General features: G+C 45.2%; 1 protein-coding gene across 1 annotated transcript in view; it reads right to left on the bottom strand.

Moving 5' to 3' along the window:
• wdfy4 (WDFY family member 4) overlaps positions 1-14,481 on the bottom strand; it is a 97,554-nt gene that overhangs the window by 35,810 nt on the left and 47,263 nt on the right. Inside the window, exons 27-42 of the mRNA XM_056291505.1 lie at positions 13,805-13,957; positions 13,594-13,667; positions 12,184-12,339; positions 11,277-11,371; positions 9,602-9,695; positions 9,216-9,418; positions 7,935-8,101; positions 7,695-7,814; positions 7,410-7,580; positions 7,167-7,304; positions 6,618-6,744; positions 6,370-6,521; positions 6,011-6,249; positions 4,883-5,004; positions 4,570-4,761; positions 808-890 (exon numbers count right to left, since the gene is read on the bottom strand). Of these exons, the coding sequence (XP_056147480.1) occupies positions 808-890; positions 4,570-4,761; positions 4,883-5,004; positions 6,011-6,249; positions 6,370-6,521; positions 6,618-6,744; positions 7,167-7,304; positions 7,410-7,580; positions 7,695-7,814; positions 7,935-8,101; positions 9,216-9,418; positions 9,602-9,695; positions 11,277-11,371; positions 12,184-12,339; positions 13,594-13,667; positions 13,805-13,957 (2,286 nt within the window). The remainder of the gene's footprint in view (positions 1-807; positions 891-4,569; positions 4,762-4,882; positions 5,005-6,010; positions 6,250-6,369; positions 6,522-6,617; positions 6,745-7,166; positions 7,305-7,409; positions 7,581-7,694; positions 7,815-7,934; positions 8,102-9,215; positions 9,419-9,601; positions 9,696-11,276; positions 11,372-12,183; positions 12,340-13,593; positions 13,668-13,804; positions 13,958-14,481) is intronic.

Raw genomic sequence — 14,481 nt, forward strand, 5'->3', positions numbered from 1 at the left:
GTTTCATATAGCCCTTTTCCACCGCCCCGGTGGCGGTGCCTAATCTAGAACCGGTTCCACGCACTTTCACCAAAAAAAGACTGGTGCCGGTGCCAAAAAACGGCACGGCTCTGCAAAACTGCCGGACCAGCAGTTGGAAGCTGGCGTCAGCGGCTATGGGAGGGGGCTACCGCAAGAAACTCGCCGCCCCTTAACCCTTGGCACATGTGGGGTCGATGTTTAGTTTTGCAGTAAAAATAAGAAACTCGCCGCCATTTTGAGAGAACATGAGCGAAAGCAGCAGCAGTGAAGAGTCAGGCCAGTGGTCTGAGGTCATGGCCGGTGGTCTGAGGTCATGGCCAGTGGTCTGAGGTCATGGCCGGTGGTCTGAGGTCATGGCCGGTGGTCTGAGGTCATGGCCGGTGGTCTGAGGTCATGGTGTGAACTTTTTTCTCAAACCCAGTGATCAGCTCTCCGTCACAGGTGCTCACTGTTCTCGCTTGCTGTTCAGATTCTGTTGCTAGACCTTTGTTCCCTGGGGGACTGATGAAAACCCGTGCACCCGTGTCGTCCGGAAGTCAGTATGTACTCTTGTGATTGACACTGTGGTCAGCCAATGAGAGTGCAGCCTTCAGAATCTGGAGGCTAATAAGAGCTAAACAGATCGTGTGGACACTGAACTCACCCTTGGGAGCAAAGGTGTACAATTTTTGTTTTTGAACTCTCACATTCAGGAGATTGTGTATGTGTGTGTGTGTGTGTGTGTGTGTGTGTGTGTGTGTGTGTGTGTGTGTGTGTGTGTGTGTGTGTGTGTGTGTGTGTGTTTACCTGCACCGTGGCAGACTCTCTGCCCGGTCTGCCCAGAACTGACCGGACAGCACTGCTGATGAGTCCAGCTTTCTTGTCACGGTCTGTTTACTGGCCAGCCAGCTGGCAGCCCTGGGACTCTGCACGGAGCAGGTTGCACTCACACACACACACACACACACACACACACACACACACACACACACACACACACACACACACACACACACACATACAGAAGCAACATCTAATTGAGCTCACTACTTGCATGACTTTTGTTGTATTTAACTGGCCACTGTACATATTGATAATAATACAGTGTACATATTGATAATAATACAGTGTACATATTGATAATAATACAGTGTACATTTGATAATAACACTGTACATATTGATAATAATACAGTGTACATATTGATAATAATACACTGTACATATTGATAATACAGTGTACATATTGATAACAGTGTACATATTGATAATAATAATACAGTGTACATATGGATAATAACACTGCACATATTGATAATAACACTGCACATATTGATAATAATAATAGTGTACATATGGATAATAACACTGCACATATTGATAATAATAATAGTGTACATATGGATAATAACACTGCACATATTGATAATAATAATAGTGTACATATGGATAATAACACTGCACATATTGATAATAACACTGTACATATCGATAATAATACAGTGTACATATTGATAATAATAACAGTGTACATGTTGATAATAACACACTGTACATATTGATAATAATAATAGTGTACATATGGATAATAACACTGTACATATTGATAATAACAGTGTACATGTTGATAATAATAATAGTGTACATATGGATAATAACACTACATATTGATAATAATAATAGTGTACATGTTGATAATAACACTGTACATATTGATAATAACAGTGTACATATTGATAATAACAGTGTACATGTTGATAATAACACACTGTACATATTGATGATAATAATAGTGTACATATGGATAATAACACTGTACATATTGATAATAACAGTGTACATGTTGATAATAACACACTGTACATATTGATAATAATAGTGTACATGTTGATAATAACAGTGTACATGTTGATAATAACACACTGTACATATTGGTAATAATAATACAGTGGGGACAGATGACAGTGATCACATCTGTCCAGGCTGATTTGATCACAGCAGTCGATCACTTTGAGTGATGTTTTATTTTTATTTTTCTTGGACGGCCATGTGACATGTACACACCTATGAAATAGATATGACGTGATGAAAGCGACATCTTGGCTACTGTACTGGGTTCAAGTGAGTGACAGGCAGCTGGTACTGAGGCCTGCTGTGCTGTTAAAGTATGGGCTGCCTCGTACAGGAACCGGAAGTAGACAGCGTGGCCCAGCTACACTGCTCAGTGTTGTCTCGAGGGCGGGTTTAGCGACCGTGGCTGAAGCCGCTGGAGGCAGATTTTCAGAGGACTTGGTGCCGTTCATTATCATGGGGGTAAGGCAAAAAATGATTAAATATTTTTGCATTACATTCCCTGAAGTACGTTGATTTGAAATGCATATTTCCTTAAATTTTACGCGTATGAGAGACCTAAATCGATGACCTTAAGCCCACTTTTGATCATAATAACTACATTATTTATACAGGGTTAGTATAGGAATAATTCCTTTATATAGGCATTATTACCAACACCGTGTCACTGGACCGAGTCAAGTAAACTCTTTATGAGGCAGTACAAGCCTGTTTCATGCCATTATTTTGCTCCTTATTTGTTGAGCACTTTCCCGACCGTTCAGTGTTTCTTTTAACTAAGTTTTATATATACACACACACACACACACACACACACACACACACACACACACACACACACACACACACACACACACACACGTGGCGACCCCTAACGGGAACAGCCAAAAGTAGTAGTAGTAGATATTATATAACAACTAGAAGAGCCCCGCTACAATGTAGCGGTTTGGTTCTCCACCCGTCTAAATCTCCCTCCTCTTCATCCTGCCAGCTAACCGCCTTCCCCCTGCCCCTAACCCCCCCCCCCACTCCAACTCCCCCCCCAAATGCTCAGAATCACCTGAAATGCCGAGAAAAGTGGTTCTTGGCCATTTTTAGAAAATGCATATTTTTGCATAATTACGCATAATTATTTTTAATGTTCTGCTATTTTTCCGGTCCTCTCTGGAACAACACCTACCACCTCCAAAAAAAAATGAGGCTCATAAGTGCATTTTTGCAAAAATGCATTTATTTTGCATAACGCCAAAACATTTCTAAGTCCCAGAAATTTTTTTTTTATATAGGTGAAAAAATCAAAGATGCTTAGAATCATCTGAAATGCCGAGAAAAGTGGTTTTTAGCCATTTTTAGAAGAATGCATATTTTGCATATTTATGCATAATTATGCATAATTTTAATTTTTTGAGATTTTTCCCTTACTCTCTGAGACAATACCTACCACCTCCAACAAGAATTAGGATCATAAGTGCTTTAGTTCTCGGTCCCGCTATCTACACTTACACACACACACACACACACACACACACACACACACACACACACACACACACACACACACACACACACACATTACGAAATATGGGAGTTGATATATATTAATGTGTCATATTATATATGATATGATATGATATGATATATGATATGATAGGAGAACCGTGCAGGTCCAGAGGAGCAGCGGGAACTAGCTCCACACCTCATCACATACGAGACGGGTGGAGAAGCACCACAGGGACGTGAGCCACCTAAGCTGGCCGGGTGGATGTGTGTCAGGGTGAGGCGAGGTGTCCTACTACACTACTGCCGCACCGCTGTCTCCGTCCTCCTCATCTCCGCCTCTTATTTTACCCTCTTTACACATACGACTGTATTTCCAGTTTTAGTCTCTCTTTTATGTTTTGGGCCATTTTGAACTGCGTCGGCGTCTTGTTTTATAAAGCGCTTTTACACCGCGGCTTAGAAAAGAGCTCTAAAAATAAGATGTGTGATCGCTCGTTAGGTCCTCCATCCTCCGGAGAGCCAGAGCCCGGCGCGAAGACCTGGAGGACGCACCGAGTGGACGAGAAGAGAGGCGCAGCCGGTCCCCTCGGCTATTCTGCCTTGGACTCCATAGTCGTAAATTAAAAAGGGGCCCTGCAATGGGCCTGGCGGCCTGTCCAGGGTGTCTCCCCGCCCGCCACCCAGGGGCTGCTGGGATAGGCTCCAGCATCCCCACCGCCCCGAGAGCAGGACAAGCGGTTGGGATAATGGATGGATGGATGTTATCGTATACTGGGTATACGTAGTGGGTGGAGGAGAGATGCTGGGTATATTGGGAGAAGGATGCTGAATACGGAGCTGCCAGGGAAGAGGAGGAGAGGAAGGCCAAAGAGGAGGTTTATGGATGTGGTGAGGGAGGACATGCAGGTGGCTGGTGTGACAGAGGAAGACGCAGAGGACAGGAAGAGATGGAAACGGATGATCCACTGTGGCGCCCCCTAATGGGAGCAGCTGAAAGCGGTAGTAGTAGTGGTAGTAGTAGTACTAGTAGAAGTAGTATAGGAAGGATTTCATGCAGCCAATTTACACATTTAAACATATTCCACAGTAATCACAATATCGAGCTAATACTACTACTAATAACGCTAATAACAAAGTGCGATAATAATAACAGCCTGACAACAATGGCCTACTAACAACAATAAGCTAGAAATAATAGTCATGGCGTGAAATAGATTACCGGTGAACGTCTGCCAGGTGTTTTGTGCGATCTCCTGCCACAGAGGACTGATGTCCGACATGCTGACGCCCCCCGTCTGCACCCGCTGGCCTGCGGAAAGCTCTAGTTTATAGGTGTCTTCAAGCGAGTGTCGTCTCTCGGCCATCACCCTGGACCAGCAGGCCTCCACCAAGGACGCCAGTTCACTCTGACCTGCAGAAGCCACAGTCATGCGCATGCTTCAGTTACATGTTGGCAGATGTCAAGCCGAAGGCTTTTTAACTCACACATAACATTTACACCAATGTACGGCGCTGCGAATGAACAGTCGCACCTGTGGCAGAGTCGGTTGTGTGCGTGGAGGATGCTGGGCGACTGGATTTGAAAGGAAGCAGTCGGTCAAAAAGCCTTTGGCTGTGCCTTTTCTGGACCTCACACCCAAAACCTTCAGGGTAGCTGCAAAATACATGAACCAAACACCACGATGTACCATGAATAACTCTTCACCCAGTCAGCTGACAACACACCTTTTTGTGTGTATGCACATATATATATATATATATGTGTGTGTGTGTGTGTGTGTGTGTGTGTACTATGTATATAATATATGTATATATACTATATATGTATATATACTATATATACTATATATATATATATATTATATATGTATATAATATATATATATATGTGTGCGTATATATGTGTGTGTATATATACTATATATATGTATATATGTATATATATATATACTATATATATGTATATATGTGTATATATGTGTGTATATATATACTATATATGTATATATGTGTGTATATATATGTGTGTGTGTCTATCTATCTATCTATATATATATATATATATATATATATATATATACTTATTTCATGCAATAAAATGCAAATTAATTATTTGAAAATCATACAATTTGATTTTCTGGATTTTTATTTTAGATTCCATCTCTCACAGTTGAAGTGTACCTATGATAAAAAATTACAGACCTCTACATGCTTTGTAAGTGTGAAAACCTGCAAAATCGGCAGTGTATCAAATACTTGTTCTCCACGCTGTACATATATATATATATATATATATATATATATATATATATGTCCACAGGATGTTGCAATGAAACCTTCGATGTAGAAAAAAGAGCTCAACAATTCAGGAGCAACGATATGTTTTTTATATCACACACACACACACATATATATATATATATCTGTGTGTGTGTGTGTGTATATATATATCTGTGTGTGTGTTTTCTATTTTACTTTTTATTTTATTTTTTTATTTATTATGTTTTTATATTTTTATTATTTATTTATAATCATAATATAATATATAATATAATAATTACATTTATAATTTATTTCATTTATTTTTATTATATTTTTTTTCTATTTTATTTTTATTTTTCATCTTGTCTTATTGTTTTGTACTTTCGTTGTATGTCTACCTGTTGGATCGTATCAGTAACAGGCAGTGGAGGAGGCAGGTGACAAAGGTGACGTTTGAGTTGTAGGTTGCCATGACAACGTCCCAGCGCTCCATGAAGACTTGCAGCGTCTTGATGACGACTTCCTGCTCTTTCGGGGAGTGGCGGGAGTGAGACAGGAAATAGAGCAGGACCTTATTGGTGCAGGAGTAGAGAGCCGACACCGTCTTCTCCCTCTGGGCTTGGCCCCTCTCCAGCGCCTAAAATACACACGGCGGCCATCATGGAATTACTTACATGTTGTGATTGGAGCGAGCGAGTGTGTGTGTGTGTGTGTGTGTGTGTGTGTGTGTGTGTGTGTGTGTGTGTGTGTGTCCTACCACCACAATTTGATCCGCAAGGAAGGTGAGCAGGTGCTCCGGGTCCCCCGAGTACATCCCGCTGTAGAGTTTGTGTAGGAGCGTCTTGCTGAAGAGGACGACGTTCTCCATCAGCGTGGCCGTCTGTCCGTGGGGCTTCTGACTCTTGGCGCCTGGGGAAAAGAAAGCCGTGAGTTCGCCGCTGTGCGAGCACGTGGTCTACCCGGAGTGGAGCGTGGGGGTGTTTGTGCGCGCCGCCGCCGCTCTACCGTGTGAGCTGAGGTGCGTGTCGTTCTCCTCCTGGTGGCTGATCACGTGGATGATGTCCATGAGGAACTCCAGGAACTCCGTCTGGAAGCTCTGCCTCTGCTCCAGCGACGCGCTTTCTGGGGAAAACTACAACGCCCGCTCGTTAGTCCCGACACGCGGCATCGCACGCGCTCATTTGTTGGAGGGAACAATGGACATTTGACGGATATCAGGGGTCCCGTCGAAGGCAAAATCTTGTCTCAGAGTTTTCAAACGTAGATTGGCCACTGAAAATAGACATGTGTGTGTGTAACTTACCTATCTCAGGCTACCTCACTGTGGCTCTAGGTCCAGGCCTACAGTTAACCTCTTACCCCTAGTGGTGAATATTTATATCAGGATTAGCTCAGCTTGCTGCCTAACGCAATAACTGAGTCAAGAGTGGCACCTTCTGGACGAGGAGGAATCTTGCAGAGCTGCAGCCGGCAGTTCTTTTGTTCTTACAATTCCCCTCATAACTACTGGGGTCATTTGTGTGTCTGTGCGTGCATAAGCAAGAGTGTGCCCACCTCCAGCAGCAGCAGCAGAGGGTGCGAGCTGCCGGCGGGGACATTGAGGAGACTGTCCATCAGCAGTATTCGGATGAAGTCGCACACCTGCTTCCTGGTGGGATGAATCCTGGCCGCCGCCTCGTCCTCGGCCGCATCCTGAGGGGAAGCGGACGACACGGTGGATGAGGGCCGGCCCGGGGGGGGGCGGGTACGGGTCAGGATTTTCATGGGCGCGCCCAGAGCCGTTTTACTTACCCCGACCTCTGAGCCGTCGAGGGGGTACACGGCGCCGGCGAGCACATGGAGGAACCCCGCCGACGCCCACAGCGGGTCCCTCGGCCAGAGGCTGTGGAGCAGACAGAGGAACTGCATCACGCTCCCAGGGAACCGCAGCTTCCACGCGTCGCCACCTGACTGTCTCTTCGAGGCAGGCTGTCGATGGCGAGGGGGGGGGTAAAGGGGTCAAAACAGACGTAACAGCGTAAAGGCCAGCAGCTTTACCCGCCCCTAAATTCACAATTTCAGAACTCGACCCTTCCGTCTCACCTGAGTGATAATGGCTTTGACCAGCTCCAGAAGTATGGCGGCGGGCTCGGGACAGAGCTGGCCGACCGACGCCGACGCTCGGCCGTCGATAGCCGACTGCAACACGTCGTCCAAATGCACCTGCGGGGGGGGACGCAGAAGGAGAGGATGCTGACGGCATCGGGGCGATGGCGACCCAGTAGGATTTCCACACATTTAAAAGCCTTACCCCCCCCTCCCCCCCCAACCCCCGCGCCGCACCTGTGGCTCTGCGGCGTGGCCCGCCTTCTTCCCCAGCAGCAGCGCGGCCAGCGCTCCGTACACCTGCGGCAGGTGGCACTGGCCGACCAGCAGAACCTGCAGAATGTCGAAGCCCGGACAGGTGGTGCTGAGGCACTCGTAGGACCACGAATGGGCCCGCAGGTTGTCTGGTGAAAGAGTCAAACGTGTGAGAAGTCCTTTTCTACTAGCACTCGACGTTACCATTCGCCCATGTTCTGACTTGCGGGAAATGTAAATCTCTTTATACTTGGAGTCTCTTGTCCCCACCACCACCACCACCACCACCACCACCACCACCGCCACACACACACACACAAACACACACAATGCACTCCACATGACATGCACTCTTGCATGATATGATTACTATGTAGCAAATATACCACAGCTACTTAATAAAACTACTAACTTTTTAAAATTACTATGTAGCAAATACACTACTATTGCTTCATAAAGTATGACTATATGAGTACTACGCAGCAAATGTACTGCTACTATTTCATATAGTACTAAAATGATATGATTATTATGCAGCAAATGTGCTGTACTATTGCATATAGTTCTACTATGATATGATTACTATGAAGAAAATATACTGGTACTATTAAATTCATCCAGTAATTGCTAACTCTGTTATAAGTCATTTTTACTCTGTTATAGGTCATTTTGACTCTGTTATAGGTCACTTTGACTCTGTTACAGGTCACCTTGACTCTGTTATAGGTCACTTTGACTCTGTTATAGGTCACTTTGACTCTGTTATAGGTCACTTTGACTGTTATAGGTCACTTTGACTCTGTTATAGGTCATTTTGACTCTGTTATAAGTCATTTTGACTCTGTTATAGGTCACTTTGACTCTGTTATAAGTCATTTTGACTCTGTTATAGGTCATTTTGACTCTGTTATAAGTCATTTTGACTCTGTTATAGGTCACTTTGACTCTGTTATAAGTCATTTTGACTCTGTTATAGGTCATTTTGACTCTGTTATAAGTCATTTTGACTCTGTTACAGGTCACTTTGACTCTGTTATAGGTCATTTTGACTCTGTTATAAGTCATTCTGACTCTGTTATAGGTCACTTTGACTCTGTTATAAGTCATTCTGACTCTGTTATAAGTCACTTTGGATAAAAGCATCTGCTGACTGAGTGACTGTAAATGTCATTACACGACCTGTGGAATGAACACTCAGTGAAATAGAGTATCAGTAATACTATGTCAGACCTAAACAAAGTAGTTATAATCCAATTTACGTACCCATGACAGTAAACAGTTCCTCCATGTCCTCCACGAGGGTTCCTGGCAACACGCCCTCCCGGAAGTTGCTCTGCTGGTTGTGATTGGATAGTAGGTGTGTGAGCAAGACCAGCCCGAGCCGTATGGTGGACGGATGCAGGTGAGGCTGAAGGAACAGCAGGAACCAGTCGCTGCCCAGTGTGTCAAAAAAGGCTTTCTGCTGCCTGTTCAGGAGCAAATTTATTGACTAATTATTGATATTCTAATCAATCAACACATATTTATGTTGCATGAAATAGTTAAATATGCTGACCATTAAGATGGATGACTAAGGGATCTATGGTTAAACAGTCAAGGCATCATTTCTACGATATCGAGTTTACCAGCTGAGGCTACAGGCTACTTACTCAGTGGTTAAGCTGTCCGAGTTGAGAAGTTCACAGAGTGAAAGCAAAAGCTGGTTCCGGATCCAAATGGGACTGGCTTCACAAGATTTCTGGGCTTAAAGGCAGATGACACAGGAAACCACAGGGATTTACGTGACTTTTTTCTAAATGTGTTGTAAAAGCCCCCAGTCTTAAAAAGTGGATCATAGTGGATGGGGGGTTATACCACAGTCTACCACTACTTTCTGCTGCTCCCGTTAGGGGGCGCCACAGTGGATCATCTGTTTCCATCTCTTCCTGTCCTCTGCATCTTCCTCTATCACACCAGCCACCTGCATGTCCTCCCTCACCACATCCATAAACCTCCTCTTTGGCCTTCCTCTTCTCCTCTTCCCTGGCAGCTCCATATTCAGCATCCTTCTCCCAATATACCCAGCATCTCTCCTCCACACATGTCCAAACCATCTCAAGCTTGTCTCTGTTGCTTTGTCCCCAAACCGTCCAACCTGAGCTGTCCCTCTAATATACTCATTCCTAATCCTGTCCTCCTTCATCACTTCCGGTGAAAATCTCAGCATCTTCAACTCTGCCACCTCCAGCTCCACCTCCTGTCTTTTCATCAGTGCCACTGTCTCCAAACCATACAACATAGCTGGTCTCACAACCATCTTGTAAACCTTCCCTTTAACTCTTGCTGGTACCCTTCTGTCACAAATCACTCCTGATACTCTTCTCCACCCTGCCTGCACTCTCTTCTTCACCTCTCTTCTGCACTCCCCGTTACTTTGGACAGTTGACCCCAAGTATTTAAACTCATACGCCTTCATCACCTCCACTCCTTGCGTCCTCACCATTCCACTGTCCTCTCTCTCATTCACGCATAGGTATTCTGTCTTGCTCCTACTGACTTTCATTCCTCTTCTCTCTAGTGCATACCTCCACCTCTCCAGGCTCTCCTCAACCTGCTCCCTACTCTCACTACAGATCACAATGTCATCCACAAACATCATAGTCAATGGAGACTCCTGCCTGATCTCGTCCATCAACCTGTCCATCACCATTGCAAACAAGAAAGGGCTCAGAGCCGATCCTTGATGTACTCCCACCTCCACCTTGAACCCATCTGTCATTCCAACCTCACACCTCACCACTGTCACACTGCCCTCATACATATCCTGCACCACTCCTACATACTTCTCTGCAACTCCCAACTTCCTCATACAATACCACACCTCCTCTCTTGGCACCCTGTCGTATGCTTTCTCTAAATCTACAAAGACACAATGCAACTCTTTCTGGCCTTCTCTGTACTTCTAGTCAACATTCTCAAAGCAAACATCACATCTGTGGTGCTCCTTCCTGACATGAAACCATACTGCTGCTCGCCAATTGTCACCTCTCCTCTTAACCTAGCTTCTATTACTCTTTCCCATGTCTTCATGCTGTGGCTGATCACCTTTATACCTCTGTAGCTACTACAGTTCTGCACATCACCCTTATGCTTGAAAATCAGTACCAGTATGCTTCTTCTCCACTCCTCAGAAATCCTCTCACTTTCCAAGATTGTGTTAAACAATCTAGTTAAAAACCCCACTGCCATCTCTCCTAAACCTCTCCATGCCTCCACAGGTATGTCATCAGGGGGTTATAGCACAGTATTGGATTGAAAGGCTCGGCTGTGTACAGTGGGATGTACCTGTTGTGTCTTCGGGAAGACCACCGTCGGAGATCCAACAGCTTTCAATTAAATTGCTAGGAGCTGAGAGAGTGTAGACTAGGAAGAGTCCAAGTCTGACCAAACACAAACACATTTCTGATATACAACATGTAAAATATACAATAACAATAAATATATAGCAATAATGTACAATAACAATAAATACACAGTAACAATAATAATAATATACAATAACAGCGGAAGCTGGGCAGGCTAAGCTAACTGCTAGCCCTTGCAGACTGGCAGTACCGATAACACCGAGGGCAGCCTGGCGGCGGCCTCGCCTAGCCTTTACTGTGTTTTAGTGTCGTCGTGTGGAGTGCGGGGAGGTGTGTCGAAGGTGTCTGGCTGGGAGAGCTGACGTTGGATCGGCTGAGGGAGCGTGGTCTGCCGCGTCCGGTGGGCCCAAGGACCACGGCCCTGCCTGGAGCTGCACCCGAAGAGGAAACACCGAGGGCGGTCTGACAGGATGCGGAAGCAGGGCAGGCTAAGCTAACTGCTAGCCCGTGCAGACTGACAAGTTCCAACAGGGATCCTGGCTGGTGTTCGTTCTCCTGGACAGTGGAATTTTTGGACTGTGTTGCACTGAGCTGACTGTTTTGTTAGTAACTGTTTGTGTGGGGTTTATTTAATTATTTATTTGCTTTGTTCTCTTTGTTTTTGTATGTTTTCGGTGGTGTCGTTTTTGGGAACTTTGGATGTGTGTTTTTATCTTTTGTGTCGCACTGCTGTGGGCTGGGGGAAACGGAATTTCTGATTCCTGAACAATATACAAGGCACATATAAAAATACACAGTGTGGCGGTTCCAACAACTTCCCATGAGAGCTGTGAATGGCAGAATGCATCACAGCATCTCAGTGCAAACACTGTTCTGCTCAAGTGTACCTGCTCAAGTCCACAGTAGTGAAGTGCCCTTCCAAGAGGCTCTGGATGATGCAGGAAGTAACCTTAACCTTCGCAATGGTCACATCTGGATCGGAGAGCTGGAACAGCAGCTTTGGTAGAAGGCCCACAGTGTGCAGGACCTCCGCATTCCCACCACTGTCACAGTGGAGAGTGAGGGTAAGGAGAGAGGACGGGGGTATGAATATCAGTCAAACTCTGTTTGCACAGACAGAAAAATCTAATTCAACAGTTCAACCACTCGCTCAGCCGTGCTGCTCTCCTCAGCGTCCGTTGAGCTCTGATTAGACACATGGCAACATTTTAGAATCAAATTGCATCGGCCAAATATTTTTAAAGGTTCTGACACTTCCTATCAACTAACTCACTCACTCACTCTCTTCTTCTCAACTCACTCACTAACTCATGTCTCAACTCACTCACTCACTCACTCTCTTCTTCTCAACTCACTCACTCACTCACTCCTCAACTCACTCACTCACTCACTTCTTCTCAACTCACTCACTCACTCTCTTCTTCTCAACTCTCTCACTCACTCTCTTCTCAACTCACTCCTTCACTCACTCTCTTCCTCTCAACTCACTCCCTCATTCACGCTCTTCTTCTCAATTAACTCACTCACTCACTCTCTTCTTCTCAACTCACTCAATCACTCACTTCTCAACTCACTCTCTTCTTAACTCACTCACTCACTCTGTTCTCAACTCACTCACTCACTCACTCTCTTCCTCTCAACTCACTCCCTCACTCACTCTCTTCTTCTCAACTAACTCACTCACTCTCTTCTTCTCAACTCCCTCGCTCACTCACTTCTCAACTCACTCACTCACTCACTCACTCTCTTCTCAACTCACTCACTCACTCACTCTCTTCTCAACTCACTCACTCTCTTCTTCTCAACTCACTCACTCACTCACTCTCTTCTCAACTCACTCACTCTCTTCTTCTCAACTCACTCACTCACTCTCTTCTCAACTCACTCACTCACTCACTCACTCTCTTCTCAACTCACTCACTAGCTTCTCAACTCACTCACTCTCTCTTCTTCTCAACTCACTCACTCACTCACTCCTCAACTCACTCACTCACTCACTCTCTTCTCAACTCACTCACTCACTCCTCAACTCACTCACTCACTCTCTTCTCAACTCACTCACTCTCTCACTCACTCTCTTCTCAACTCACTCACTCACTCACTCTCACTCACTCTCTTCTCAACGCACTCACTCACTCACTCACTCACACTTCTTCTCAACTCACTTACTCACTCGCTCATTTCTTCTCAACTCACTCACATTTACATTCATTTACATGACATCAGCTGTCTCTGAAGAGACTGTGTATGAGTTCAGACCACTGCAATCGTTTTGTGCTGATGTGTTTGAATATTACCGGGAGGAGGTCAAGATTTCATCAAAGTGATTCAGAAGTGAAAGCTCCAGGTTTTCTGATGTGTTGTGCCACACCTGAAAAGAAACCCGGAGGTCACTATAACACGCAGCAAGAAGCACTGACGACAAGTTTACAGACAGAGTATACATTTTCAATTTAAAGTCGGGTCAACAAACCGTTTGGCTTCTAATCTAGTGTCAGGGAGGCATACCTCCAGGTTACACAGAAGGGCCTGGAAAGCAGCAGTGTTGTGTAGGCATGCGGGTCCAGAGCCCAGGTCCAGTGAACTAGACAGGTACAGGACCAGCTGGAATGTTCTGCTGCTGATGAGACTCTTCTTTATCTTCAGCAGGAAAGCCAGCAACTATACAGAGACACGAGCACAAGTAAGACCGCCATCCACGAAAAACACTTGGTAGAACTTCACAAGACGTACTTTATAAAGGTTACCGATCACCTTGCCATATGGTTAATCACTCATTCATTAACGCATTATAAATCAGTAAAAAGATGTTAAGATACATTAAAGATTATTTCTGAGTGGCGTCCGAGGAGTGTAGCAGTCTATTCCATTGCCTACCAACATAGGGATCGCCAGTTTGAATCCCCGTGTTACCCCCGTCTTGGTTGGGCGACACTACTGGCCATCCGTGTCTGTGGGTGGGGAGCCGAATGTGAGTATGTGTCCTGGTCGCTGCACTAGCGCCTCTTTTGGTCGGTCGGGGCACCTGTTCAGGGGTCAGTCAATAGCGTGATCTTCCCACGCGCTACGTCCCCCTGGTGAAACTCCTCACTGTCAGGTGAAAAGAAGTGGCTGGTGACTCCACATGTATCAGAGGAGACGTGGTAGTCTGCAGCCCTCCCCGAATCGGCGGGGGGGGGGAAAGA

Source organism: Lampris incognitus, chromosome 13, assembly GCF_029633865.1.
Source record: "Lampris incognitus isolate fLamInc1 chromosome 13, fLamInc1.hap2, whole genome shotgun sequence".
Classification (NCBI taxonomy): Eukaryota; Metazoa; Chordata; class Actinopteri; order Lampriformes; family Lampridae; genus Lampris; species Lampris incognitus.